This window comes from Camellia sinensis, chromosome 3 (assembly GCF_055761805.1).
Source record: "Camellia sinensis isolate YWXY chromosome 3, ASM5576180v1, whole genome shotgun sequence".
Classification (NCBI taxonomy): Eukaryota; Viridiplantae; Streptophyta; class Magnoliopsida; order Ericales; family Theaceae; genus Camellia; species Camellia sinensis.
This window is the reverse complement of record NC_138963.1, coordinates 90558004-90585737: the sequence shown is the minus strand read 5'-3', so window position 1 is coordinate 90585737 and position 27734 is coordinate 90558004. Positions and strand designations below refer to the sequence as shown.

Here is a 27734-nt window from a genome sequence, read left to right as displayed (position 1 = left end):
TTACTAAAATATTAAATTTTAAAATAATGTAACTTCTGATTTAGATGTCAATTTTTAATAAAATTAGTATTTTTAGAATCCTCTCATTAAGATTTATCAAATAATATCTATGTTGACTATGAAATTCTTTATAACAAAAAATTATTATCGTCAAAATTAATATAAATAGTAACAAGTTACTGCTACTTTATTTGACAGTAACATATTACTCTGATAATATTGTCAGAGAATAAAAAGAATATTTTACTTTGTTCTTACTCAATTATGTACCTCCTCCTTAGAAGGTTTATGACACAAAATAAATTAATCTGTCATTTTCACCAAACAAGAGTCTAATAGAAGGGTGTTGACTAAATTTTTCTTTTTATTTTCTTTGGGATCTTTCTATTTATTTTAAAAAATAAGGACAAATTACATATATCTCCCTTGAGATTTAGTTAAATTACAAATTTTCTCCTGAGGTTTCGAAAATTACAAATACCCCCTGAGGTTTATATTTTCATAATAAATCGCTCCCTGAAGTTTATATTTTCATAACAATTTGCCTCCTAATTTGTTATGCAAATAATACCTTCAGGTGATATCTGTAATTTCTCAAACTTCAGGGGTATCTGTAATTTTGCTAAACCTCGAGGGGTATATATAATTTGTCCAAAAAATAATTTGAATTTTTTTAATATGTGACAAAGAATAAAATATTTTAATAACTTAAAAAACCAAAGGCAAACGAGGCTTCCAAGCCATTTTACACGTGGGGTTTGACTCAACCGACGACCCTCGTCACCCCATGTTTTGTAGCAAGTTGGGTCGAACACAATCATCACAACGAATACGACACAGACTCGGACATTACGAAGGCACAGAGTCTTTCCAGCACACCTTTTTATATTGCAATTCTTCGTTTTGATATTTATTTAGCATGAATTAAAAAAAAAATTTACAGTATGTTAATGTTTCATTCTAAATAGCGTTTTAATTATTATTTAATTACCGTTAATAATGTAATAAGAAAACATCAACAACAATACAATCTCAAACAAACTCAAACACGTAAACACAATCCCAAACCAGACCTCAATTCATCGTCTCTCTCTCCTAAATTATTTCTCTCTCTAAAAATTGGAGCCATATACATACATAATTTCTGTATCTCGAACGAGATCAGTCTCTCTCTCTCTCCTTTGTTTGTGGATGGAGGTGCGAGCTTCCATCTCGAGCAAGTTGAGGTTGTGTTTGGCAAAACCCTAATTCGCAGATAGAACCCCTGAAATTAGGATTGTGGGAAATTGAAGAGAGAGAGATAGCGAAGATGTTTCAGTGGAACATCGCCAAATCGGCGGAGGCGATGTTCTCTCGGTGGGCGATAAAGAGGGTGTGCAAGTTCTTGTTGAAGAAGAAATTAGGGCAATTGATTCTCGGCGACATCGATCTCAACCAGCTCGATGTGCAGCTCAGCGCCGGCACTATTCAGCTGTCCGATCTCGCTCTCAACGTCGACTATCTCAATCAGAAGGTGTAAGCTTTTTCTTTTTTTCTTTTCTTTTTCTTGTTTTCAATTCACTCTTCTTTTTAACTTCTTTTTTTGTCTATCAATTGGAGATTATTTACAAATATCATGATTATTCCAACAATGCATACCCCAAAATCAATACGAGAAACAAGAAACAAATTAAGTAAAAATAGCCCCTACTAGGAAGGTATAATCAATAACTGTCAGTGGTAAGTATTGGACTCCCTTACTTCTCAACGTGGCAAACTGAGCTCAACCCTTGTTTCTTCACAGTGCTAATGTTCGTGGGTAGCTCAATTTTGAATTTTTTTTTTTTTTTTTTTTAATTGAACTTTGTGTATTTACTGTTGTTGTTGGATAATCCAATTGGTGTTTAAATTATCAATGGCATGGAATTTGTGTCCCAAAATGAGTAGAAGCTTTACAATTAAAAGGTGCTACCCAGTGTACAAGCCTTCTGCTTGCAGCTGGGAGAGGTAGTAGGTTGATTCCCGTGACACAAACCCACAACCACAAGATTGGGGGATAACACTTGCCATTGTGTTAGGTCGCCCTTTTAGCACTTGGCTTCCGTTTTGTAGAATTTTTTATTTGTTTTTTATAGGTATGGATGTTGTGGGGGTTTCATAGAGTGTAGGTGTAAGCTTTTTCTTTTCTTTTCTTTTCTTTTTTAATTTATTTTTTATGTTCAATTCACTCTTCTTTTTAACTTTTTTTTTTTGTCTATCAATTGGAGATTATTTACAAATATAATGATTATTCCAACAATACATACCCCAAAATCAATACAAGAAACAAGAAACAAAATAAGTAAAAATAGCCCCCTAATAGGAAGGTATAATCAATAATTGTCAGTGGTAAGTATTGGACCCCCTTACTTCTCAACGTGGCAAACTGAGCTCAACCCTAGTTGGTTCACAGTGCTAATGTTCGTGGGTAGCTCAATTTTGATTTTTTTTTTTTTGAATTGAACTTTGTGTATTTACTGTTGTTGTTGGAGAATCCAATTGGTGTTTAAATTATACAATGGCATGGAATTTGTGTCCCAAAATGAGTAGAAGCTTTACAATTAAAAGGTGCTACCCAGTGTACAAGCCTTCTGCTTGCAGCTGGGAGAGGTAGTAGGTTGATTCCCGTGACACAAACCCACAACCACAAGATTGGGGGATAACACTTGCCATTGTGTTAGGTCGCTCTTTAGCACTTGGCTTCCGTTTTGTAGAATTTTTTATTTGTTTTTTATAGGCATGGATGTCGTGGGGGTTTCATAGAGTGTAGGAGACTTAGTTTGAGAGGCCTGGATGTTTGATTGGACCAGTGATTTTGGCTTATCCGAGCTTCATGTGGCTTTAGATTGAGAAGCCGAAGGTAAACGGCCCAATGTGGTGGATGAACTGGGGATTAGTGAGATATTTATCTCGGCTGGAGTTTATGTTGTGATTGACATTGGTATTAAAGTCACCTTCTTTAAGCCTCACTAAATTAGTGCATGCAAGGCACAAAACTGAAAGGCGGTTCATTTTTTAGGTTCAAGTAGTCTCTGAGTGTATTTGTTTATTCTATGTAATTGTGATATCGATCATGAAAGGTAGGGATTGATATTATAGTATTTTTCAGTTCAGTTCAATTCACTCTCTTTATGAGCTAGAATTCTAGTGCATCTTATTCTTACCAGAAAAAAGAGGAAAAAATAAAATGTTTCGTAGAATGTGATTGGAAAGCAACTTCAGATGACAAAATGGTTGAGTGTTAATAATTACTTGATTCTCCAAATTTATTCTAGATTTCGACACCAATAGGCTTCATGTTATTGCTTTATTTATGATATTTTTTTTTATAGGTATGCTTTATATATTTATGATTTCAAAACTATTTCAATGCTTCAAAGCTTTCAACTAATAAATTCCTTTACATTCTTGTATTTCCAAACCCCACATTCTAAAAGTTTCTAATGTTTGTATTTTATATGACATTGAACACCACTGGAATGGTTACTTATTCATTTAAAGAAGGGGAAAAGGAAGAAAGAAAAAACACTACTGGAATGCTTCAAAGAATTGGTTTGAAGAGAACGAGCAGTGGTTGTCAATTGTTTAAGGCCCAAGTCATGCACTTTAGTCAAACAATCTGTGTTCTCCTACCAAAAAAAAAAAAAATTATGAAAGGATGCCTGCTGGATTGCCACACCTTGACTTAGTCATTTTATGAGCTTCTAAAAATCACTTATCTGTTGGTTTACAACTTAATGATTAGGTTGTCATGATTTAGTGAGCTTCTGTTTCTATGAATTAGAATCTCTCTCTCTCTCTCTCTCATAGCTGTGAATCTTTTGGTGCTCACTTATGCCTGTTGTTTCAGTTTGGTGCTGCAGCAGCAGTTCTTGTGAAAGAAGGATCGATTGGTTCTCTGTTAGTCACAATGCCTTGGAAGGGTAAAGGTTGTGAGATTGAAGTGGATGAGCTTGAACTAGTGCTTGCGCCCTGTGGGGAGCTTAATTCATCTGAGACTTGTATTCCCAGGCAAAATGTGAGCCATGACTCAGGAAAGCTGGAACATGAAAAGGTGGAGAATTCTATGATGTCTACTTCTGTGGATGTTCATGAAGGAGTTAAAACCATTGCTAAAATGGTGAAATGGTTGCTCACTAGCTTCCGTGTAAAAGTTAAAAAACTGATTGTCGCATTTGATTCCTCTTTAGTACAAAATGAAAAGAATGCAGGGTTTCACAGAACCTTGGTTCTTCGAATTACTGAGGTGGAAAGTGGGACACGCATTTCTAAAGAGGTTGCTTCGAATGCTGATGCTACAGCTGATAACTTTCTTGGGTTAAATCAATTAACAAGCTTTGTAAAATTTCAAGGAGCAATACTTGAATTTCTTCAGATGGATGGTGTTGACAATCAAACCCTACTTCCATGTGCTTCAGGAACAACTTTCGGTGAACGGTTTTCAGTATGTTGTCCATCAAATGCTAGGACTCCCATTGTTACTGGGGAAGGTGGTGGATTTTCAGGGACCCTAAAATTAAGTATTCCTTGGACAAATGGTTCATTAGATATCCGCAAAGTGGATGCAGATGCTTATATTGATCCTCTAGAATTAAGATTTCAACCTAGCTCCATAAAATGGTTCTTATATTTGTGGGAAATTCTTAAAGATTCGGGTAAGAATGACAAGGGTCATGCAGATTGCAATATGACAGAATCTGTTTATTTCAATGCACCATCTCCATCAATGCTAGGTTCTTTTGTAAATTCTACTTATAAGGTGATGCCATGCAATGAAAGTTCGTCCACTGATTTTGGTTATTCAATTGGGAAAGAAACAGGAACAGATGCCCTGCTACCAGAGTCACAACTTATATCAGATTGGGTGCCATTCTCTATTAGTAAAAACCAGAAAGACAGGACCGAAGAAGAACCAGATTTTGGGGCCAGGTTGGTATGCTTTCTTGTTCTCTCAATCCCGTATTAAAGTTTCTCATGCTTTCATCCCTGTCTAATAAAGTGGTATGTGAAAATCAGTTTTGGGCTAACGGCTCCAATATGTTTCATATTTGCATTTTTTCAATTGAACTTTATAAACAGTAATGAATAAATTTAGTTTGCATTTGAATTTATGTTGTAGCCAGGGGGCCACTGATTCAGTGGTTAAAACTCGGCCCGTCAACCTTGAGGTTGTGGGTTCGAGGGTGAGTGCGGCCACTTTATGCAAATATTGTCGAAAGTCAGGTCTGTTCCCAATCTACCCGCCTCTACCCACTTCATCCAATGACTACTGAACCATGCATACTTTTTCATTTGAATTTATGGTGTGATGGTACCTTATCAAAACTCTATATATCTTGTATTGTTTCTTTTTCTATCAGTGAGGTATATTTTCTCTACTAATTCATTTGCATTAGCCCTTCCTAGTTTGTAGTTTTTGCTACATCTAGTGTTGTTAGTAGTCAAGGTCATTAAATTTGTGAATGAGAACTGGCAGTTTCAATTTTTGAAGTGTTTATGCCTATATTTTATTTCTGATATTTAAGGCAGTTCATCTACCATTTTTCAAGTTATGCTGACGTCTATGTTATACCATGAAATTGATCTATTTGCAGCGTAGAGCAGTTTTTTGAATGCTTCGATGGTATGAGAAATTCTCAATCAGCATTAGGAAACAGTGGGATGTGGAACTGGACATCTTCTGTTGTCAATGCAATAACTGCAGCATCCAACCTTGCTTCTGGATCTTTGCACATGCCCTCTGGTATGAACTTTAGTATCAGTTGTACAATTCAGAAACGTAATGTCATATCCAGCATTTATTCCTTTAATTGTATTTTCTTCACCCATAGTTATATGCCTTCCATCGCCTATTATAGGCATGTTAAAACTAGTGTAATCAAAGTATCTAGAACTAAGGTTTGTAGGCCTGCAAGGAAATATATTTTATTTCTATCTTTGCTAATATGACATACAAATTAAATAATACCTGCTATTATTTGTGAAATGTATATTTTATTATGCACCTTCTTTATAAGTTTTGAATTTCTTACATTTTGTTTCTCTCTTCTATGAGCATGAAATAAAGTCAATTGCAAGGGAGAAAAATTGAATGCATAGATTAACCTTAATATCCTTTTGTAAATTCTACGGTGAAGTGCTTAGCTAATTGTTCCCTCTGTATAACTTGCTAATAACTATTAACAGGAATAATGCACTATGTACATATTATCTTGAAATTTAAGTTGTATCCATGAGGTTAAAAACAGAGGTGAAATGTGTATCTACATGGGTAGAAAATTGAAATTTGATGATTTTCAATTGTAATAATAATAATTTTTTCTGCATGGATGCATCAAATTGTTGGAGATAATAATGCATTGGATAGCATTAAGACATATCAGGAAAGCAACAAAATATAGCAAGCACCCACAACCTGATACACTCAATACAAGATTCACCGTTCCTGAGACATTTTGAACAGTTATAAGGTTCTGTAACTTCTGTCCACCCCTAAGGCAAAAATGAGCCAAAAGCCAAGCTCTCCTTGTTTGCTTCCCCACTCTGCCGCCCCATCAACAATGCAACATCTCTCCCACCCCAAGGGAAATACCCCTGACATCCCGAACATCACAAGGATCAAGTTTCAAAGTTTTTCCAGATGCACAGCAGCTATGAGGCACGGTTACTCCAAAAATGGTGCCGTACTAGCACCGGGTACGGCGAAAACATGCCGGGTATGGCAAATACTTTTGGGTACATCGTGGGTACAACACGTGTATGGCTAGGTGAATTTTTTTTTTGCAGCTGCTATGTCACATCCTTTATTATTCTTCTTTGAACTTCGAAAATCATCAAGTAATTTATTTCCAACATCCTTTACTCATGAGTCATTGTTTTGCTCTCTTTTATATTCTGTTTTAGACAATCAAAAAAGAAAAAAAAATTATATAACTTTTTAGACAAGTTATTTTCTTTTTAGTTTTGATATGGAAACTTTGATTTGTATGTTAGATGTTTAGTTTTAAAAAAAAAAAAATTGACATACCCTGGCCATACCCGTGCATTACTTTTTTAAGAATTTGCAGTATTGGTGTATCCATATCGTATCCATACCCGTATCCATACCCGCACCCGTGCTTCATAGCATAGCAGTGAATAAGTTTGTGAGACTTCGATTCTCCATTGTTTGCATATAATTTAGAACTTTTACTAAAAGAAAATTTTAATTTCTTTTGTTAATTCCTAATTTTGTTAAGAAGGTCCTGTTGTTACCAGTTTGGGAGAGTGACTTTTAGCCTTGTAGGTTTAAATTGTAGCCATAAGTGTTTGGGCATGTATTGGTACTTCAAAATGTGTCGGGATTTTCCCCCCTTAGGGAGTGCTTAAGGTGCTCTGCAGTGTCATCAAATTTTGTAATGTGCCTTATCAAAGTCATTGGCATGAGCCTCAAATTCATACACATTGGGAAATGTACATGAGGACAAACAGATTAAGCCGCTCACACAACCTGCTCTTGGGCGGAACACTCGTCATTATTAAATCTTGTCACTAGTCATAGATGTTTATGAATGAGGTTTCTGTTGGTTCTCACTTCTCATATATAAAATGAGCATGGACTTAAATCTAGCTGTGACTTAACTCATTGTTTTGTTAAACTTCCTGATACTTTACTTGTTTTTGAGTTGGGTTCTCATCATCTGTATGATCATATACTCAATATCATTTGTTGGTGAAACTATGATTTTCACTTTTACAGAACAGCATCATGTTGAAACCAATCTGAAGGCAACTTTTGCTGGTATTTCTGTGCTTTTTTCCTTCCTCGATGGAAACCTGCAACATTCCTGTGATCTAAAGGGTGATCAGACAAATGTTGGTTCATATGCACATTATCTTGCAGCAAAATTCCAAGATATGCTTCTTGTCTTGCAGGTAATGGTTATGCTTTGAGTTTGTTTTTGTTTCTGGTCAGCTTTACTTGCTATACCCTACATTTGTCAGTCTTTTCATAGCTTTCGCTCACACTAACTTCAACATTCAATAAGGTCAACAGGTACGTCCTCAAGAAATGAATTTTACAGCAACAGTGAAGCACATTGAGCTTACTGATCACTTCAGTAATGGTGATGATGCTATAGGGTTTGGTTTGCATGGCAGTAATGATGACATTGAAAGTAAGATGGTTATGATCCAACAAGTGCAAGCGGCAGTCGAAGGTGCTCTCCCACCATTTTCTTCATCTTCCAAAGATGCTGATTCAGAGAAACCAAATGGATCAATGGCTGCAGATTTTCCATCTACCAGGTCTCGCTTGGGCAGATACATTAGCGGAACAAATTGTAAAGGTATATATAGGGATGATGTAGTCAAGGTTACCTTGCTCAGAACCTCAGGTGATACTCAGTGCCAATTTACAGTATCTAGTTCTTCGGGTGACAGTTTTATGGGACCAACATCTTTTTCAATAAAACTGCCACCATTTGTTTTCTGGGTGAACTTTCATTTGATAAATTTGGTACTGGGTCTTTTGAAAGAAGTGGGAAATTCCTTTGAAATGAATAGCACAAGAGATGATTCTGCATCTGAGGGCATCAATAGTAAGAATAGCCCTTCATCTCATGGGGAAGTGAAAAGGAGTTCTTGCCCTTATTTGACGAGATCTTTTCCACAAGAGCTTTTGACGGGTAATATATTCCTACCCACTGCTAGGGGAATATTGTGTTTCGCTTCTGAGAATGATGGAGATTTTAAAAGTTACTCGTCCTGGAATCAGTTTATTGCTCTTGACTTTTCTTCTTCATCGACTTTGAATGAGAAAAAAGTTAAAGTCACTAGTTCAATTCCAGTTCCTAGTGCTTATAAGAGGAATTCTTCGACAATATCCCAGTCCTTGCATTTGAATATGGGCAACCTTGACATCTACTTAATTACCTCTGCCTCCAATAGTTTTGTCGGAAGTAACTCCTGTGGCTTACAGAGGCAGAAATTTCTTGCTGAGAACATTCTCTCTGCCGTCAATAGAAGAGGGAACCTTTCTGTTATTAGTATGCTTTGGCAGGAGGGGTCTGTGACTGGTCCTGGAATAGTAAAAAGTGCCAAGCTTCTAGCTGCTTCAGAGGATTCCAGGAGCAGAAATAGATTTGTGGGAAAAGGTTATGACTTTGCTTCTGTGACCACTGTTAAAGATATGGAAGCCTTGGAAGACTTAAGTACTGGTGCACGGCAAGATATGATTTTGAGCTCTTCATTTGTCCTGCATGCTTGTTTGTCTCCTGTTACGATCAATCTGAGCAGTTTTCAGTATAAAGGCTTACACCATCTTTTACAACAGGCGATTGATCGTTTATCATGTATAGTGCATGATCCAGTCAGTGTTAGGAATGATTCTTCTGCATCTCAGACATCAATCCTTGTAGAATGTGATTCTGCAGAAATTTCTGTTAGTCTGGAACCGGTAGAGAGTATTAAAGGCTCGATCCAGAATGAACTTCCTGGCTCATGGCATCATTTAAAACTTCAAATTAAGAACTTTCAGTTGCTAACAGTCTCAGATATAGGCGGGATTTGTGGTTCCACTTTTCATTGGGTTACCCATGGTGAAGGCAATTTAAGGGGCTCCATTACTGGAGTTCCTGATGAAGAGTTTCTTCTGATCTCATGTAGCAACTCTACAAAAGGGCGTGGTGATGGAGAAGGTTCAAATATATTGTCTTCTAAATTGTCAGGTTCTGATATTATACACCTGTGGGATCCAGAGACTTCTCACAGCTATACATCTATAACCATCAGATGTGGCACTATTGTTGCAATTGGTGGTCGCTTGGACTGGTTGGACACAATACCCACCTTTTTCAGTTTGCCCTCTTCTGAAACTGAGCAATCAGCTGACAACAGATTGAATAAGGGGAATTCTGTGGAAAGCATACCTTCTGAATCTTCTTTTGTACTTAATTTGGTGGATGTTGGTTTGAGTTATGAGCCCTACTTAAAAGGTTTGATGGTTAGCGAAGTTCCAGATTCCGAGTCCAGCTCAGTTGATGCCAATGAAGGAATGCAGACGCAATATGTTGCTTGTCTCCTAGCTGCTTCTTCTTTGAAACTTACTATTATCAAAGTGCCAGATTGTGTTGAAAGTGACTACAAAATTAAAGTGCAAGATCTAGGGCTACTTCTTTGTGCAGTGTCTGCACCTGAGAATGTCGGTGGCACATGTAGTGTAGAACATCTTCACAAGGCTGGCTACGTTAAAGTTGCTCGAGAGGCACATGTTGAAGCAGTTTTGAGAGTGAATTGTAAGAATGGCCTTCCCTGGGAACTAGAATGTTCTGAGTCTCATATTTTTCTGGATACTTGCCATGATACCACTTCTGGCCTAATTCATCTGGCTACTCAACTCCAACAGCTTTTTGCCCCTGATGTGGAGGAATCAATTGTTCATTTGCAGACAAGGTGGAATAATGTTCAAAAGGCACAAGAGAGTGAGGGAAATAGGGTCTTCAATAGTGATGCTGCACCATCAACTTCTCAAGTGGATACTTCACATCTAGATATGAAGAGTAAGCCTGGTGTAGTTAACTTGATGGATGAGATTTGTGAAGATGCATTTCACTTGGATGGACATTGGGATGGCTTATCTTATTCTTCTGAATCACAACTTCGTATTTCAGTTGACAATAGTCTTTTTGAAGAGGCATGTAATTTAAGTGCCAGAAACCCTGATGGTTTCCCAGATAATTTGTCCTTGGCTAGCTCAGTGCCCTTAGATGTGTTGAAAAGTAGTCAGTCAATGTTACAAAAAAGCTTTCCAGAGTTTATAGAAGGCTATTTCTTAACTGGGTTCCGCCCTCTGTCAGAGCTGTCTCAAGAAAAGCAGTCATCAAATGAGATCCTTAAATGCAACACCAGAAATATGGTGAAGGTAGATGTTGAAAAATTAAACAATGGTTGGTATGGGAATGACTCATTAAAAATTTTGGAAGACCATGTGTCAGATATCAGTGGGCAAACTGGTCATCAGCAACTTGTAGCAGAGGAAACTACTCCTAGCAACTGCCACAAAATTGATGATAACAAAAAAGTGAGGGGGCGTGTACTTCTTAAGAACATTAATGTCAGTTGGAGAATCTATGCCGGATCTGATTGGCACAACTTTCAGAAAAATGTCCAGCATTCTCCAGTTATCCATGGAAGGGATAGGAGAATTTGTCTTGAGCTTGCATTATCTGGAATGGAATTCAAGTATGATATTTACCCTGATGGTAACGTATGTATATCCAGCCTTTCTCTCTCAGTCCGTGATTTTCATCTCAATGATAACAGCTGGGATGCACCATGGAAACTGGTAAGCTTAAAATTGCAGGAATTCAAGTGACTTCTACCTTTCTTGCCTTACTTTTGTTTGGAATAGGGTTGAACAATTGTGTTCTTTTGTCTGAAAGGTGCTAGGATATTATCAATCTAAGAGTCATCCTAGAAAATCTTCTTCGAAAGCATTCAAGCTGGACTTGGAAGCTGTCAGACCAGATCCTTTGACCCCTCTTGAGGAGTATCGGTATGCATCCTGTTTATTTCTCTTTCTGTTTAGTTATTATAACTGGGTTCTGTAATGGTTTGTTCCACTTGTTTACCAAAATTACAGGTAGATGCTCGTTAGAGGTATGATCCCAGGGGACCTATGTTCTTGTTGAGGGTGGCAGCCTCATGGATGCCTGTTTAATAATTGCTATGTGGACAAACAATGAAGCAAAAGAACTAATAGAATACCTTTTTTGTGTGGGCAAAATCCTCTCTTCAGGTTACGGATTGCTTTCCTTCCTATGCTTTTGCATCTTCATCAGAGCCACCTTGATTTTCTCACCAGCTTCTTTGGAGGAAATGGCTTGTCTGACCAGTCTCCAGATGCTTCCCAGGATTTGAGTGAATCGGGAGTGTCGCAAAAAAGGGGTAGTAAATTTGGGGGACATACCATCAATGCGGAGGCACTGCTTCCTTATTTTCAGGCAAGTAATTTAATTTATCTTGCTTACCAAACCCTGAATCTTCCTGCATTTTGAAAGTAAATTATGAAAAAATTTGACACTTCATTTATTTATTTATTTTATTTTATTTTATTTATTTATTTATTTATTTATGGTGATCAATTAATCAATAGTGACTTCTTTGTTCAATGTGTGTTGTCTATATTTCTATGTAGTTACTACTCAGCAAGTACATAATAGTCATACCTTGTATCCTGGTTACTGAAAGGTTATTTTACTGATGGTATTGAATTTTACTCCAGAAATTTGATATGTGGCCTGTTCTTGTTCGTGTTGATTACATTCCCTGTGGTGTTGACCTAGCAGCATTAAGGGGCGGCAAGTATGTGGAACTAGTTAACCTGGTTCCTTGGAAGGTAAATTCCTGGTTTCCTGTTTTCAAATTAATAACTAATGTGGGTGAGTTCATTACCTTCTTAAATACAATAATAGTAAGTTGGAAAGTATCCAATCTCTTACCCCGCCCCTTCCCCTCTTTGGAGTTGGCACTTGAAATGTAATTGGGCGCAATGTATTCGAACATTTTGGGCTACTATCCTATTGATATGAGTTCTGGTGCAGGGAGTTGAACTACAACTTAAGCATGTGCATGCCGTTGGTGTCTATGGCTGGAGCAGTGTATGCGAAACAATAATAGGGGAGTGGTTGGAAGATATTTCTCAAAATCAGGTTTTAATTTTACTCAGTACTTCTTGAGAGGCTTTGGGGCATTCAAGCAATATTGTCTGCTCATATTTATAGATTACATTTTGTACAACATAGATTCATAAACTGTTGCGAGGCCTACCTCCCATTCGATCATTGGTTGCTGTTGGTTCTGGTGCTACCAAGTTGGTTTCTTTGCCTGTGGATAGCTACAGGAAGGATCACAGACTACTGAAAGGAATGCAAAGAGGTAATTCATGTCTATGGTTAAATTTATTCAATTATCTCACCCATAAAATGGGTTTTCCTTCTGTAAAAACCAATACCTTCTGCATATTTGGACTTTCAAGGATTAATTTTCATTTATAAGATTGTATTAGTTGGAAGTGTGCAGTGCAAAAAAATTTCCTTGGGAGCCACTTTATTTTTTTTGGCTTGAATATACATAAACAGGTGTCTGATGGCCTCTCTTCCTTTTTGTGGTTGAGCTAGATGAGAATTATGAGATTCATGGCATCAAAGAAACTCTTGAAAGTAGAATGATCCTTCAAGTTATCATTTGGAACTTAGTTGAGTGCAACCCTCCTAATCCCCTTTCAGCATCTCTATTCAGTTGTCATGCATTCAATGTGGATGATGAGTATTATCTCAAGACCAGACCACCCTTACAACTTCTCTTAATTTGGAATAGATAAGTGATGGCTCTAGCTTTTTGAAATGGATTTTATCTTTGACTTTATTATTTGTTTTCTTGGTACATTTTTCGACCTACTTACCGATGGTATACGTGCTTGATCAAGTGCTTCTTAAGAACTTTAAACTATTTCGACAGGAGAATATATTTTTTTATTAAACTAGAAGCATGCAAGAGCCATTCTGCAATTTCCTTTTTTCTTGTCTATAAATTGTTTACATGCTTAAAGCTCTCTTAGCACATTTGTCATGACAGTTTTGTTATCACATTACCGAGGCTCCGTATCTGGTGCAGCTAGTAGTTGCTAGTGGCAAGGCAAAGTAGTGGCTTTGGTGTCGTGTGGAAATGCCATAATTTTAGCATCTTAGGTTAGTGAAATATTGGCAATGACATGCATTCTGTGGGTGAAGCTTTGAATGCATTATGTGAGGATCCCACTTATTGGTTCCCATATATATTGTGTGCTCTGATTTGTGTACATGTCTTTTATCGGGTCTGATTGCAAGTTTATGGTGGCATCTCTAGGCTTCGTTTGTTTTTTAAGTCTAATCATTGTGTTTGTGTGGAAAAAGGAATAATATGCTTTGTTATCTCAGATCATAATTTTTGCTCTGTTTAACTAAGGATCAACCGATCTTTCCAAATTCCAATGACTGCTAGTATACCTATATTTTTGCACTAATTGCAAGTCCTTGTGAACCCTGTCCTCTCCAACCATGGTTAAGTGGATAACTTCTGACCTCCTATAGCTTTCACTGAATAGGTTTTTATATTATATAATGATGACCCAGCTATATCCTTTCCAGGTACAATTGCATTTCTTAAAAGTATTTCAATTGAAGCTGTTGGGCTGGGAGTACATTTGGCAGCGGGGGCTCATGAAATCCTACTCCAAGCAGAATATATTCTTACCAGCATTCCACCATCTGTACAATGGCCTGTACAAAGCAGAACAAAAACTAATGTGAGATCTAATCAGCCCAAAAATGCCAAACAAGGAATTCAACAGGTGAACTTCCAACCTGCATTGTCTTGCTTGTAAAACTGAATTTTAAAATATCACTTATGTTCTGATTGGCAGTTATTTCAAATCTTGGTAATTGATCAACACATGTTTGTATATTGTGGAGATATGAGGAAAATTGATTTTTAATGGCTGCAATTTTACATGTCAAGCATGTTGGGTTTTCAACACAAGTGTCCCTTCTTTTCTTTGGGTTCATTTGTTTTTTCTTTTTTCTTTTATTTATTTATTTATATTTATTTTTGAGGTTTTCTTCACATCTCTATGTGCTGTCTTGGTGGTGGGTGGGTGGCTTGTGTGCATTTTCTCCAAATAACACTTTGATGTTCTTAATTTGATAGGCTTATGAAAGTATCAGTGATGGCCTCGGCAAAACTGCTTCTGCTTTAGTTCGAACTCCCTTGAAAAGATATCAGCGTGGTGCTGGTGCAGGATCTGCAATAGCAACTGCTGTTCAGGCAGCTCCAGCAGCCGTCATAGCTCCAGCTTCTGCTGCTGCACGTGCTTTTCATTGTGCTCTTCTTGGTGTCAGGAACAGGTCAGCTCCTCCCTGTGTGTGTGATGCTGCCTTGGCATCCCTCCACTTTTAAGCAGCATGGGCATGTGACACGACACTAATACAACAACATAGAAGTTTTCAAAAAAAAAAAAATGTAGGACATGGCACTTGGGGGACATAAAATATATAATTTTATATATTTATTATAGGGCATATATGATGTAGGAAATTATGTCATATATATGAATATTTAGTTCATAAATGATTATTTTTAAAGTCTAAAGGTAGAAAGCAGGTATAAATTTACCTTGTTTTTCTTTTATTATTGGATTCTAATTTTTTTTATTCAAACTTATAATGTGTGTCATGTGTGTTTTAAGTGATAGACACATGTTTCTCAAGTGTCTAAAGTGTGTCCGAGTTTAGAAATTTTTTAAAAATAGTAGAACATGTTTGGACATGCGGTGTTGAGAAGTGTTTAATGAGTGTAATGTCATCTCGGTGTTGGACACGACACTGCTATTTTCTTAGAAGTGTTGGCGTTTCTTATCTCTGCATTTGAACTTGTCAATATCTGTGACCTAACCTTAATACTGGTATTGTATTTGCAGTCTTGATCCTGAACACAAGAAGGAGTCGATTGAAAAGTATTTGGGTGCTACTCAGCCTCGGGAAAATTAACGGGTATCAATTATTCTGATGGCTAACTGCATTTACTTTAACGAATGATTTTCTCATTTCCTATTTAGACTGCACATTATGATTATGAAATTTACCTTTATTTCATTACATTTCATGTGCAGAGGGTTAAATGCACAAGTGAATCTATTTAGAACTTCTGTTTCTCACAACAGAAAAACACCAAGAAGAAAACAAAATATCATTCTGAAGCCCCCCTTTTGGTTACCACTGTGGAGACTGTATCATGTAAGTTGAAGCTCTTACAGAATGTGCAAGCTCAATGCAACATGCCTAAAGCCAAGTGATTTGGAATATAAATCCATCTGGTCGCCGGAGAAGGGGGATTCATATGTTTTTTTCTGGTAAGTACACCAGGGGAAAAATTATAATGATAGTAAAATACATGACAATATTTATTTCCTGTGCTAACAGTTTAAGCACAATTTTATTTCAGCATCTTCTGTTTATTTCAATAATGCAAAGCTATTGCTAGACTGACTTGCCAACAAAAATATATATATATATATATATTGCTGGACTGTCCATCTGATTTTATTCCTTCTCAGCCTCACCCATGTGCTGCCTCCTATTCTTAAGAGTACACTGGTCCCTAAGATGAATATTCTGATTATAAATTATCTAATGTAAGTATGCTCCTCCATGGATCCAGAAGAAGTTCCTCTTAAGACAAATTAGTCAGCCAGTTGTCTCAGCTTGAGGATCTTGACGGTGCAGATGCTGAATCCGTATTCTCTTTACAAGAGGAAACCACATCTGATACTATTCTTTCAATGACTGTCAATGACTGAGATTCCTAGTTTTTTGATGAAGATAATGTTGATTTCTATCTTCAAAGTTTACCAGTAAAGTCTTAGATCATCTAAGATCGCTGCCAATGCTTCAAATTTACAGATAAAATGATACTATTCTAGGATTTGTGTTTCCCAGCACCTCAAAAGTAATCTTGTTACTTGCCAGCTATGCTATTTATTTTATAATGACAATCAATGTGAGGGGAAACGAGAAGGAATCGGATGAAGAGTAGGGATTTATTTGATCTTATTCTCTTATTTATGTTTTAATAGGTTTTGTTGTTTTGTTTGTCTTTAATTATGGTAATTTTTATTTGAAAACTTTTTAAGGGTTTTCTTGGATGCCTATAAATAGGTCATTGTGTAACAAGTTTAGCTCTTTATTTCAATTCTCTTTTTTCTTTTACTTCTTTTTTTCGCTGGTCATCCGTGTCAGGCTTCACAATGCCTCCTATTTGTTTTCAAAACCGAATGACATAATGTATTTATCATTCGCAGGTTTACTGGTGGTGAAGCCATCAAATCGATTCATTCTTTGCCGAGAAGAGGAGATAGTAATCTTGTAGAAAATGTAAATACCAGGTTATGTTAATACAGTTTACTTGCAAAGTCGAAATTTGTGATGTAATCATTTCATCAGTATTAGATTTTGTACAGTAACACTTCATTCTTGGAGGACCTAGTTTTATTGTTTGCTATCATGTTTGTTGTATATAGCACATTGAAATGGCCATTCATTTTAAATGTGAATAGTTTTTCCCACTGTTGGTTGCCAAAGAATCTTTTGTGTATATGATACAACCCTAGTTTGCTCATGCAGTGATTGGCAGATGGTGTGTTTGTAATGAAGCGTTACTAATTTTGATGATATTCTAAATTTGTTCTCTTTTTTTTGGACTCTGGGTATATATTAAACTTTGTTGAAACAGCTGCTACTTGATTAATGAACTGGACTTGGTTTTTTTTGTTTTGTTAAGTTTAATGTATTAGTAACGTCTATATTTAACCAATCATTGTAACCTCTGGTGTTTTTAGGATAATTAATATGACTTCATGTGCATATTTGTTAGGTCTTGATAGTTTGTTTGTTTGATAATCAGTCTGTGGAGGGCATTTCATGACATTCCACATTGGCTAAAAAAAGAAATGTTTATAAGAAATTGTCAATTTAAAAAAGAAAAAAAAAAAGAGACTAATTACAGGGGATCTTTCCTGTATTTTTTTTGAAATTACACAATTCTCTTTTACTTTTCTTGAGAGGGTGATGTTATGGTATACACCCTTTAAAAGGTGTATATTATATGCACTTTTTTTTTTTTTTTTTTTTGTTCAGAATGTACTTTATGCATCTTGTTACGTAATTTTGTGATAAATATCGTGTATTTTTGTGGTAAATTTAAATGTTACATATTTTTCTTGTAAGAGTTATAATAATCCATGGTTCATAAATAAAATTATGCATTTTGTGGTAGAGTAACGTATTGTGGTAATGTTACACATTTTTTTTAAAGAAAAATTAGTCTAAGGTTCCTTTCTCATTTTTGATAATGAAAAAGATTCACCATATTATTATTTGATGTCTAAGGTCCCTCACAGATAAATTTGATATATCTCACGCTCTCTCTCCCACTGCTCTTCTCTCTCTCTCGTCGATCTCAACTACTAGTTCAAACCCTTAGATCTCTCTCTCTCCCTAGATCTATCTCTCTCCTCTCCTCTCTTCTCATCTTCTCTCTTCTCTATGAAGTCCAGAGAAGAAAAGTGTCTACTAACTCTTCCTTCCTTATCTAGATCTCTACACTCACTCTGCCTCACACACACACACACACACACACACATACACACACACAGATGACTCTCTTTAATGGCTGCCGCCTCCGCCTTTACCGCTGTGAGACTGGGTGACCGCAATCGCAACCTCAATCGATAACTTGGAAGATAGAGTCTACGGTCTCCCTCGCCGTTGCCTCCTCACCAGCCACTCTCTTCGTCGAAAACTTCCTCTCTGCCACTTTCTCCTTCGATAATCGCCAAATCGTCTAGGCATTAAACTCGCTCGTTGCCTCAATTTTTGAGAAAGAGAAGGATCATCAAATTCTATCTGAAAAGGAATACACTGCTGCTATTTCTTTGGTATATGTTATCAGTGTAGCTTTAGAGCCTTTGTAGCTGGAGTTGAGTGCTTGTATAAGCAAAGTAGAAACCTATTCAGATTCGCCACCCGATTTATCAAACAAATCTGTGATTTCACCATATAAACCATCTGGTGTAATGCCTCCACTTCCTGCTGGTACTCAGAACATCTTGCCATACATAGAATCTTTCTTTGTGATTTGTGAGAAGTTGCAACCTGGGCAGTCATCAAGCTGTAGATCTCAAGGTTGTGTCGTTAGAATCCATATTTTAATCCATGAATTACAGAATGTAGGTTGAAATTAATAGGTACTTATCTCTGGATTGAAATGTTCAATTTTCTCTAGATTGAAATTTTCTCTGAGTGTTCAATTTTCTCTGGATTAAAATTTGGAATCCATGCTTTAGTCCATATTTTAGTCCATGAATTACAGAGTATAGATTGAATTAATAGGTATTGGATCTCTGGATTGAAATGTTCAATTTTTTCTAGATTGAAATTTTCTCTAGTTGTTTAATTTTCTCTGGATTGAAATTTGGAATCCATATTTTAGTCCACAAATTACAGAGTGTAGATTGAATTAATAGGTACTGGATCTCTGGATTGAAATGTTCAATTTTTTTTGGATTGAAATTTTCTTTGGTTCATCTATTTTTTCAACAAAATCGAAATTTCTCTGGGTTGAATTCCTCTGGTCTAGAATTTCTCTGGACATAATTTCTTTGGGAAGTCCAGAGAAATTCTGTAGATGAAATTTTTCTGGATTAAATTGAGGGACCTTAGACATTATGAAAATATTAGATGTCATTTATGCTATAAAATCTTAATACCAGGGACCCTGTATTTTTTTGAAATTACACAAATCTCTTTTGCTTTTCTTGAGAGGGTGATGTTATGGTACACACCCTTTAAAAGGTGTATATTATATGCACTTCTTTATTTTTTTTTTTGTTCAAAATGTACTATATGCACCTTGTTACGTAATTTTGTGATAAATATCATGTATTTTTGTGGTAAATGTTACATATTTTTCTTGTAAGAGTTACAATAATCCGTGGTTTATAAATAAAATTATGTATTTTGTGGTAGAGTAACGTATTGTGGTAATGTTACACATTTTTTTTTTAATCTAAACATTTTTAATTACAAAATGTGTAACAATATCACAAAATACAAAATATTACCATAAAAATACATAATTTCATTTCTAAATCACAAATTATTGCGACTCTTATCAAAAAAAATGTGTAATATTTACTATAAAAATACATGACATACACCTAAAAACACATAATAAAGTGAAAAGTGTGTACAACAGAATTTTTCTTTTTTTATATTAGCAAAATTTTGCCTTTAAATATCAAAATTACGTATGTTCCCAAAAGCTCCACCTTTTCTCTTTTATGTATCCCCTCCTCCCACCCCTCGTTCACCATCCTCCCTCCCTCTCCGAATTAAATTTACAACTCACTTTATCTACCATCATCCGACAACTTTGATATATAAATTCAGAAATTACATGGAAAGTTCTTATAAGAAAATTTTACCTATAAATTCTATTTTAAGGAATGATGATTTATTTAGTCTCATTGATTTTAAAAATGGTACATTTAATATATTATTTGAAAATTAAATTTACAGTTATACTTTTATTTCTATTATGTTTTCTTCTCTCTTTTTTTTTTCCTTTTATGTTAGAAAGATAAGATACACAATCTATGATAATCAAATTTGAGATAAATTTTTGTATAAGAATCTTTTTATTTGAAAAATATTTCAAAAGAAGTACAAAAATAACTTGAAATAAAAGATTTTTCAAATATTCCAAAAGGATGTGAAATTCTTCAAACATGTTAAAAGGAGTACAAAAACTCCTTAGTAAACTTTAAACAAATGAGTCACGGACTTCTCTCTCTCTACTTTTGAGAACTTCTCTCTCTGCTTTTCTAGGGTTTTGGTCAGAGAGCCGTTTGGGGAGGGGGAGAAGGCCTCTGGCCTCCGGCCACCTCTCCTCCTTTCTCCCCCCTTGTTTCTTTCCTCTTCTGCTTACTGCAAATAAGTTTTGGGAGCTCTGCTTTCCCTCTTGTCTCCCTCCATGGGAGGTTTTTCTTCCCCTCATGGTGGAAGTTTGCTGGTTTTCCCTTCTCCTCCGCCCACCGACGCCAGATCTGCTTTGTTTCCCCTTCGCCAAACCACGCCGACGCTGCATTCTACACTACGCCACCAGATCTGCTCGGATCTGACCCGCCTCCACAGATCTGGCCGCTCTGGGTCTGAGGTTTCTTTGTTTTTCTTGTTTTGCTTTGATTTTTTTTGGTTTTTGGTTTTGTTCTTGGAGTCCATTGGTGCTTGTTTGTTGCCTACACACTCTGTGGTTGTTTCCTATGATGTATCTCAGACATGCTCTAACGCTGATTTTTTATAATCGGCTCTGCTTCGTAGTATGAGCACAAGTATAGTTGTGCGTCTGAATACTTTTATAGTTTTCGCCTTTGCGCTTCTTGTAATAGTTTTACTTTGTTTGGTGTATGCCTTTGATGAATGGACTCTGTAAATGCCGTTATGGCTATTTCCTCAATGGAATTCTCTTCTGGAAAAAAAAAAAAAAAATTTAAACAAATGTATAATTTCAAAATGTAACACTCTAATGTAACACTCAAACGTAACATTCCAATGTAACATTTTAAAAAAAATACTTAGTATATTTTTTTTTTCCAAATATAACTCACTCCAAAAAAACTCATTAGTGTACTTTTCTCAAACGTAATGCTCCAATATAACACTCCGAAAAAATTACTTAGCGTAACACTCTAATATAACATATAAAAAACATCTTTGTGTAACGCTCTAATGTAACATACCAAAAAAACTCATTAGTGTACTTTTCCTAAACATAACACTTCAATAACACTATAAAAAAAATAAAAATAAAAACATCCTTAGTATACTTTTCCCAAACGTAACACTCCAATGTAACATTCCCAAAAAAAAAATCCTTAGTGAACACTATAATGTAATACACAAAAAAAAAAAAAAAAAAAAAAAACTCTTTAGTATATTTTTCTCAAACGTAACACTCCAATGTAACATTTCAAAAAAAGGATGTGAGATTCTTCAAACTATTCCAAAAGGATGAGAGATTTTTCAAACCATTCTAAAAGGAGTACAAAAATTTCTTAATAAGTTTTATACAAATGTATAATTTTAAATTGTGAGTGTTACGTTTGGAAAAAGTATACTAAGGAATTTTTAGTATTTTTGTGTGTGTTATATTTGAGTGTTATGTTTAGAATTACATTGTGGATGTTTGGGAAGTGAGTTTTTTTGTAGATTTTTTTAGTTATAGGATATTAGTGGAGAAATTTTTTTTTGTGTTTGGAAAGATAGTTGGATTTTTTTGTGGTTGGATGTGATGTTTGTGAGAGAAAAAGTGAAATGATTATGGGATTTGATATGATATTTTGTTTAGATTGATTTTTTTTGGTTTTGTAAAACATTTGTCTTGTAGAGAAAAAAATTAAAAAAAAAACCTAAAAACCAAGTTGCCAAACACCGCCAATGGAGTGTTACGTTTAGGATTACATTGATTGGAGTGTTACATTTGGAAAAAACACACTAAATTTTTTTTTTTTTTTTTGTGTTACATTTGACTGTTACGTTTGGGAAAAGCACACTAAGGAGTTTATTTTTTAGTGTTATGTTGTTACGTTTGGGAAAAATACACAAAGGAATTTTTTGATATGTTACATTGGAGTGTTACGTTATTAAAGTGTTACATTAGAATGTTATGTTTTTGTTTGTAATGTGGGATTTGTTCCAGAAGGAGGAAAATTCCAAAACTTCTATAGCACAGATTGCCCAAATGTGTAATTTTACATTTGGATAAACCCACTTTTATCTCTGAAAAATTAAACCCAAATATGTAAGTAACTACCTTTTAATGTAATTTTCACTTTAATAGGACCTTTGAGATCATAAGAAAAAAGAAAAGACTAAATAATTTACAAAATCATATTTTGGGACTTATTGGTATTTCACCCTTTTTATAATTGTTAGATACCTTAGGAGACGTCCGTTTAATTAGCATTAAAAAAAAAAAATTACAAATTTCGAGTACTCTACTAGCAAAATTCTAAAAAAAAAAAAAAAAAACTTCTTGTATTAAATATTGTGTTTGAAACTAAGTAGAAGAGGTGTTTTTCTACTTGACATTAGGAGTGCTCAACAGTGCAAGTTGAGCGGGCTCAATCTAAGTCCAGTCCAAAATTTTTTAAGGTTTGGACAATATATTTGGCCATTCAGCTAAAAGTTAACTTTTTGATTCTTTAACTTTTTTAGATCACATCACCTCTCTACTTTTTACATATTTTTTCAAAAAAAGTTAAAAAAAAGTCAAAAATTAGCTTTTAACCGATTTCTCAAAACAAGCCTAATTTTGGTACAGATTTAGATAAAAATTCAAAAGCCCGAATTAAATGTGGGCGTGCTTGAGCAAAGATATCAAATAACCCGAGCAACCCGAAACCGAATTCTACATATAAATATATAAAACTATTAAATATATATATAAATTAGAAAAAATTAGTCTAAGCTCCCTCTCCCATTTTTGTGATAGAAGAGATCTATAATATTAATTTGTGATGTCTAAGGTCCCTTAACCCTACACCCACGAAAATTCACTCTCTCGCTTTCTCTTTCTACCCAACAATCTCTTCTTCCCTCTCTCTGATTCACTGACCTGACCTCCATTCATTTTTTTTCTCTTTGTCTCTCTCTCTCTCTCTCTGATTCGATCAACCATGAACCGCTTCAACACCGATTCAGAGGGTTGCTTAGCACTGATTTGGTTCCGAACCCTACTTGTAGAGCGTCTGCGACCGAGTCTCCGAGCTCAAACTCAGATTCGACCGCTTGGTTAACGGCAGCTGTGGAGATCAGAAGTATACTTTGACGACAGAGATTAATGATCCGGACAGGAAGTACAAGTGGACGGCAAATATCAAGGGCGAGAAGGAGAAGAAGAAGAACAAAAAGGAAAAGAATGATAAGAACTATAAATGGACGGCTGAGATTAAAGAGAAAGGTAAAGATGCTCCTCCGATCACAAGAACATACACATTCAAAGCATTGAGAGGTAATGGAGGTGAATGTAGCGAGTCGAAGAAGAAAGAGAAGAATCTAGAGAAATTTCTCTGGAGAGAATTTCTCTAAGAAGTCTAGAGAAATTTTCTCTAGATAAATTTTCTGGATTGAATTTTCTCTGCTCTCCGCTCCTCCACCGCCGCCTCAGCTAGCTTCTCGATAGTCATAGGGTCAAGCTTCTTCTCTTTCTTTGCTGGTTTTGTAGATTTCCATGTGGAACTTTAAGCAAATGTCTGTTTAGATTTCTATTAGCTTTCTCTGTGTTTTTTCTTTTTCTTTTTCGTTTTTTTGTCCAAACAAATTAGCTTTCATTGTTCAGTGCAATGTTTCCAACTGTTTGACAAATGAATTTGGTCTCCCAAGACCGGGGAATTTCTCTGGGTTGAAGTGTGAGATTTTTTCTGTGAAATCGAATTTTCTTTGGATCAATTTGAGGGACCTTAGACATTATTAAAATATTAAATGTCCTTTGTACCATAAAATCTTAATAATAAGGATCCTAAAAAAAAATCCCCTATGATATTAAAATAATTTAGATTGTTAGATTATGCTGAATATATATAATATACACAAGTAACACAATACAAAATTTTACTTATTTATTTTTCTCACTCATAAATTGTAAAGACCATCATAACAGTAGTATCACTTTTACATTATATAAATTATTTGTTTTGATATTATTAATGATTTTATAAAAAAAATTATAAATAATCTAATTTTAACAAATTAATTAACTTAGTTGCACTAATAAAATAAAAATTTATATGCAATTCGGGCAATTTGAGTTTAACTCAAGTGAGTTTGGACAAACAATCTCGGGTTACAATTCAAATTTGAGCGGGCCTGGACAGATCTCAATTCAACTTGCGCTAGGCTTGGACAACCTTCTCAACCTGCACAATGACACTCCTACTTGAAATACCTGAGTTCAAATGTAGCTTCTCTTTACCCTCCTAACTATTCTAAGAAAGAAGGCGAGAATGAAAAAGCTAAATATTGCGTTTGCATCGCTTTGTGATGCATGAAAAGCATCAAAAGAAAAAATTCCAACATCAACGGAGAAAAAAAGAGATAGTGGAAATATTGCTGGGCATCATTAGATAGATTAATTAGATCAATCAAAACATGTTAATTATTACATGAAATTCTTCAAACTGCAAACATTTGTACATAGCACAACATTTGTTTTGAAATGGGGAATGATAAATAGAGCTAAAACCAAACAAACAAATCTTAAGATCTCTACATCCATCCAAACCTATACTCTTCTCTTCTAGCATTAGCAGCTAAAAACCCTCCTTTCCTTTAGGCAATGTCCAAATATTCCACATTGCTTTGCTTCCTCCTTATCAATTAGTCTATCAATTAGTTCCTGCAACAAAGACACCGAATAAGACTGGTTCTTGCTGATCCCTTACTTATTTACTTACTAAGCTTTTAAATCTTAATGCTCTATCCAACTATATGCGGCATAGGATCTTGTATCCCTAAAATTCGTGTCACCCTATTCTAATGTATTTGCAACCACAAGATCATAGCTCGAGATTTTCATCACATTCTATGGCTAATAATACATTGAGAACAAAGGGATAGAAATTTTGGAGACAAAAGATCATTTGCTTGTGACACGGGATCATGTATTCCCAAAATTCATGTCACCCTCTCTCGGTGAATATCTAGCCTTGAGATCATAGCTCAATATTTTCATCACATCCTACAGTTGAAAGTATATTGGGAACAAAAGAACAAGATTTTGGAGACAATGGATCCTTGGCCTGGTACACAAGATCCTTTGTTTTCAAAATTTGTCACCTTGTCCCAATGCATTTTCAGCCGCAAGATCATACCTTGAGATTCCTACTATATTCTACGGTTGAGAGGTACATTGAAAACAAAATGACAATGAATTTTAGAGATTGAGAATCCTTGACTCGTGGCACGAGATCCTCTGTTCTTAAAATTCCTGCCACACTATCCCAATGTATGTCCACTTACTAGATCTTATTTCGAGATTTTCATCACATCCTACAATTGATAATACATTAGGAACAGAGGGACAAAAATTTTGGAGACAGAAAAACCCTAACCCTAACTATATACACTTCATCTCACCTGTCTTGTTGGGATCAGCTTTCTTTGGTACAACGTGAGCCCTCTTGAGACCCAACCTTTGCTTCCAGTGATAAGAACCACCCTTTGGTAGCCTTGGCAACGCATACTCATCATCATCATCATCATCAACAAGGAGTTCATCTCTCAAAGTGGTCATCTTGGAACAGTGTTCCTTCACAGGCACCAACTTCCCTTTGACGATGAGCTCCTCTGCAGAGATCATGCCATAGTTAGAGACAGAGAATTCAAAATCCGACGACGATGCCGGTGGTTCTCTGTAGCTCCTCTCATGCTTGATCATTTGTTGTGCATCAGCAAAGTCATTGGAGAAGGAGATTCTTGGGATGGAAGTGCAGTACTGGCCTTGTTGCTCATTGTTGAACATGTTTAAGCAATGCCAATGGGGACTGGAATTCAATACACCAGCACCAAACACCACCTTGCTCCCTTGTCTTTGACTACTTAGAATCACATGCATATGTTAGTATTTATACAAGAGGGTTCTTATGTTATGTACTCATTCTATTGCGTACAGTTATTGGAATTGTTTACATTTTTTTTATAGAGAAATTTATGTCAGGGTGTTTAATCAAACTCCTGCTTATAATTTTGGCAAAAATAACTTATAATAAGTTGAAAAAACTGATTATTAAAAGTTAGAAAATTGGTGCTTGTAGTTTCTGCTTTCAAATTATCGAATAACTTGAAAAAAAATTACACCAAACAAGCCTTTATAAAATCAAATGACAGGTTAGCCATAAGAACTAAATATGTTTATTTTGCTTTGTCATTCCCTTTTAATAAAGTTGAAGAGACCAAAACTAACGCAAATGATATAAAAATACAAAGATACCTAACGAAAATTATACATTTTAATATAAAAGAGATGATAATATCATTTTTTTTTCATTCATATAACTATAACATTTATGATGAAAAAGGAGAAGAGCGCTATTTGGATTAAAACTTTAAGGAAATTCAGTGTCATTATGCCTAACTTATAAAGCTTACTGTATATATATATTTTTAATTTCAAGAAAAGTCAGTGTAATTTAGACATAATTAAAAAAAAATAATTATCTAAAAGATTAGAGAGAAGAGCTTCTTGTAGCTTGTACTTACAAATTATCAACTAACTAGAAAGTTACACAAAATAGACCTATATAGAATCAAATGACAGCCTGTTCATAAGAACGAAAGTAGTACTGTGGAGTAGACTAGACATGTAATGTTTACTTTGATTTGTCATTACTATAAATGTCTGGATGAACAACCATTTAATATGAAGTTAACATAGAAGACATGTGAAGTCCATTTAAACAATTGATACCGTGTCTAATTATTTTTTAATGTAATATGCTTTTCTTGACTGGATCAATGTAAAGAAATTGTGTTTATCTTGTGTTTAATGTAATTGCTTTAGTTTGAACTGCAAGCAAATTCAAATTGGATAAGGAAGGACGGTGGAACAAGTAAACAATTTATTAATATATATATTTTTTTTTGACATAAACAATAATGTTAGAAATACTGAGAAGTGTACTAACTAAATATAATGTTCAGTGGGAGGATCTATATGTAAATTTTGTGTCTTAATTATTATGTTTATTGATACATTTGTTAGTAGTTTCAATATTATCCAGACATGAGTGATAAAATATGAAAAAATTACTTAGTAATGATGGAGTATCATTGCGAAATGTGCATGTTGTGCTCCTAACTAACAAGACTATACGATCTAAGATGGATGAGAGTGATCTTATTACTTACCCAACCAACTAAAGCCGATTAGTTCAGTTTCACTCATTTCGAGACTATTATAAGAGTAACCATCTTTCTATACCATCTGGAGTTACAATCTCATGTGCTACTATCACAACCATTCCTCTTGCATTAATGGCTATGATTATACCACATGACATGGTATTTCAAATCATATATATAAGTAGT

At 35.2% G+C, this 27734-nt stretch overlaps 2 protein-coding genes across 4 annotated transcripts; one reads left to right on the top strand and one right to left on the bottom strand.

The window, feature by feature from the left end:
* The first annotated feature begins 854 nt into the window (after nucleotides 1–854).
* ATG2 (autophagy 2) lies at nucleotides 855–17155 on the top strand. 3 transcript variants are annotated; one of them, XM_028214951.2, is made up of 15 exons: nucleotides 855–1513; nucleotides 3869–4947; nucleotides 5613–5761; nucleotides 7757–7932; nucleotides 8054–11341; nucleotides 11439–11551; nucleotides 11795–11999; nucleotides 12281–12394; nucleotides 12600–12707; nucleotides 12801–12933; nucleotides 14184–14386; nucleotides 14743–14939; nucleotides 15512–15584; nucleotides 15704–15943; nucleotides 16892–17155. In XM_028214951.2, exons 1-13 carry the CDS (start codon nucleotides 1310–1312, stop codon nucleotides 15579–15581), a joined length of 6039 nt encoding a protein of 2012 aa, XP_028070752.2. In that variant the 5' UTR covers nucleotides 855–1309; the 3' UTR covers nucleotides 15582–15584; nucleotides 15704–15943; nucleotides 16892–17155. The 3 variants fall into 3 exon arrangements, with proteins under 3 accessions (XP_028070752.2, XP_028070753.2, XP_028070754.2); XM_028214952.2 differs by having other exon boundaries at nucleotides 13176–14386; XM_028214953.2 differs by lacking the exons at nucleotides 12281–12394; nucleotides 12600–12707; nucleotides 12801–12933; ... (3 more) ...; nucleotides 15704–15943; nucleotides 16892–17155 and adding an exon at nucleotides 11639–11655 and having other exon boundaries at nucleotides 11795–11998.
* A 7589-nt stretch (nucleotides 17156–24744) lies between these two features.
* On the bottom strand, nucleotides 24745–26264 carry LOC114273202 (uncharacterized). Its single transcript, XM_028214976.2, has 2 exons — nucleotides 25785–26264; nucleotides 24745–25044 (listed from the first exon to the last, which is right to left on the bottom strand). Exons 1-2 carry the CDS (start codon nucleotides 26260–26262, stop codon nucleotides 25034–25036), a joined length of 489 nt encoding a protein of 162 aa, XP_028070777.2. The 5' UTR covers nucleotides 26263–26264; the 3' UTR covers nucleotides 24745–25033.
* Between the last annotated feature and the right edge of the window lie 1470 nt (nucleotides 26265–27734).

Excerpts from the sequence above, each read along its gene's own strand:
- ATG2 (XM_028214951.2), top strand. The coding sequence starts at position 1,310 with ATGTTTCAGTGGAACATCGCCAAATCGGCGGAGGCGATGTTCTCTCGG. Across the intron at positions 11,342-11,438 it reads GGGATGCACCATGGAAACTG|GTGCTAGGATATTATCAATC; the intron begins GTAAGCTTAAAA and ends TTTGTCTGAAAG. Across the intron at positions 12,934-14,183 it reads ACTGAAAGGAATGCAAAGAG|GTACAATTGCATTTCTTAAA; the intron begins GTAATTCATGTC and ends TATCCTTTCCAG.
- LOC114273202 (XM_028214976.2), bottom strand. The coding sequence starts at position 26,262 with ATGCATGTGATTCTAAGTAGTCAAAGACAAGGGAGCAAGGTGGTGTTT.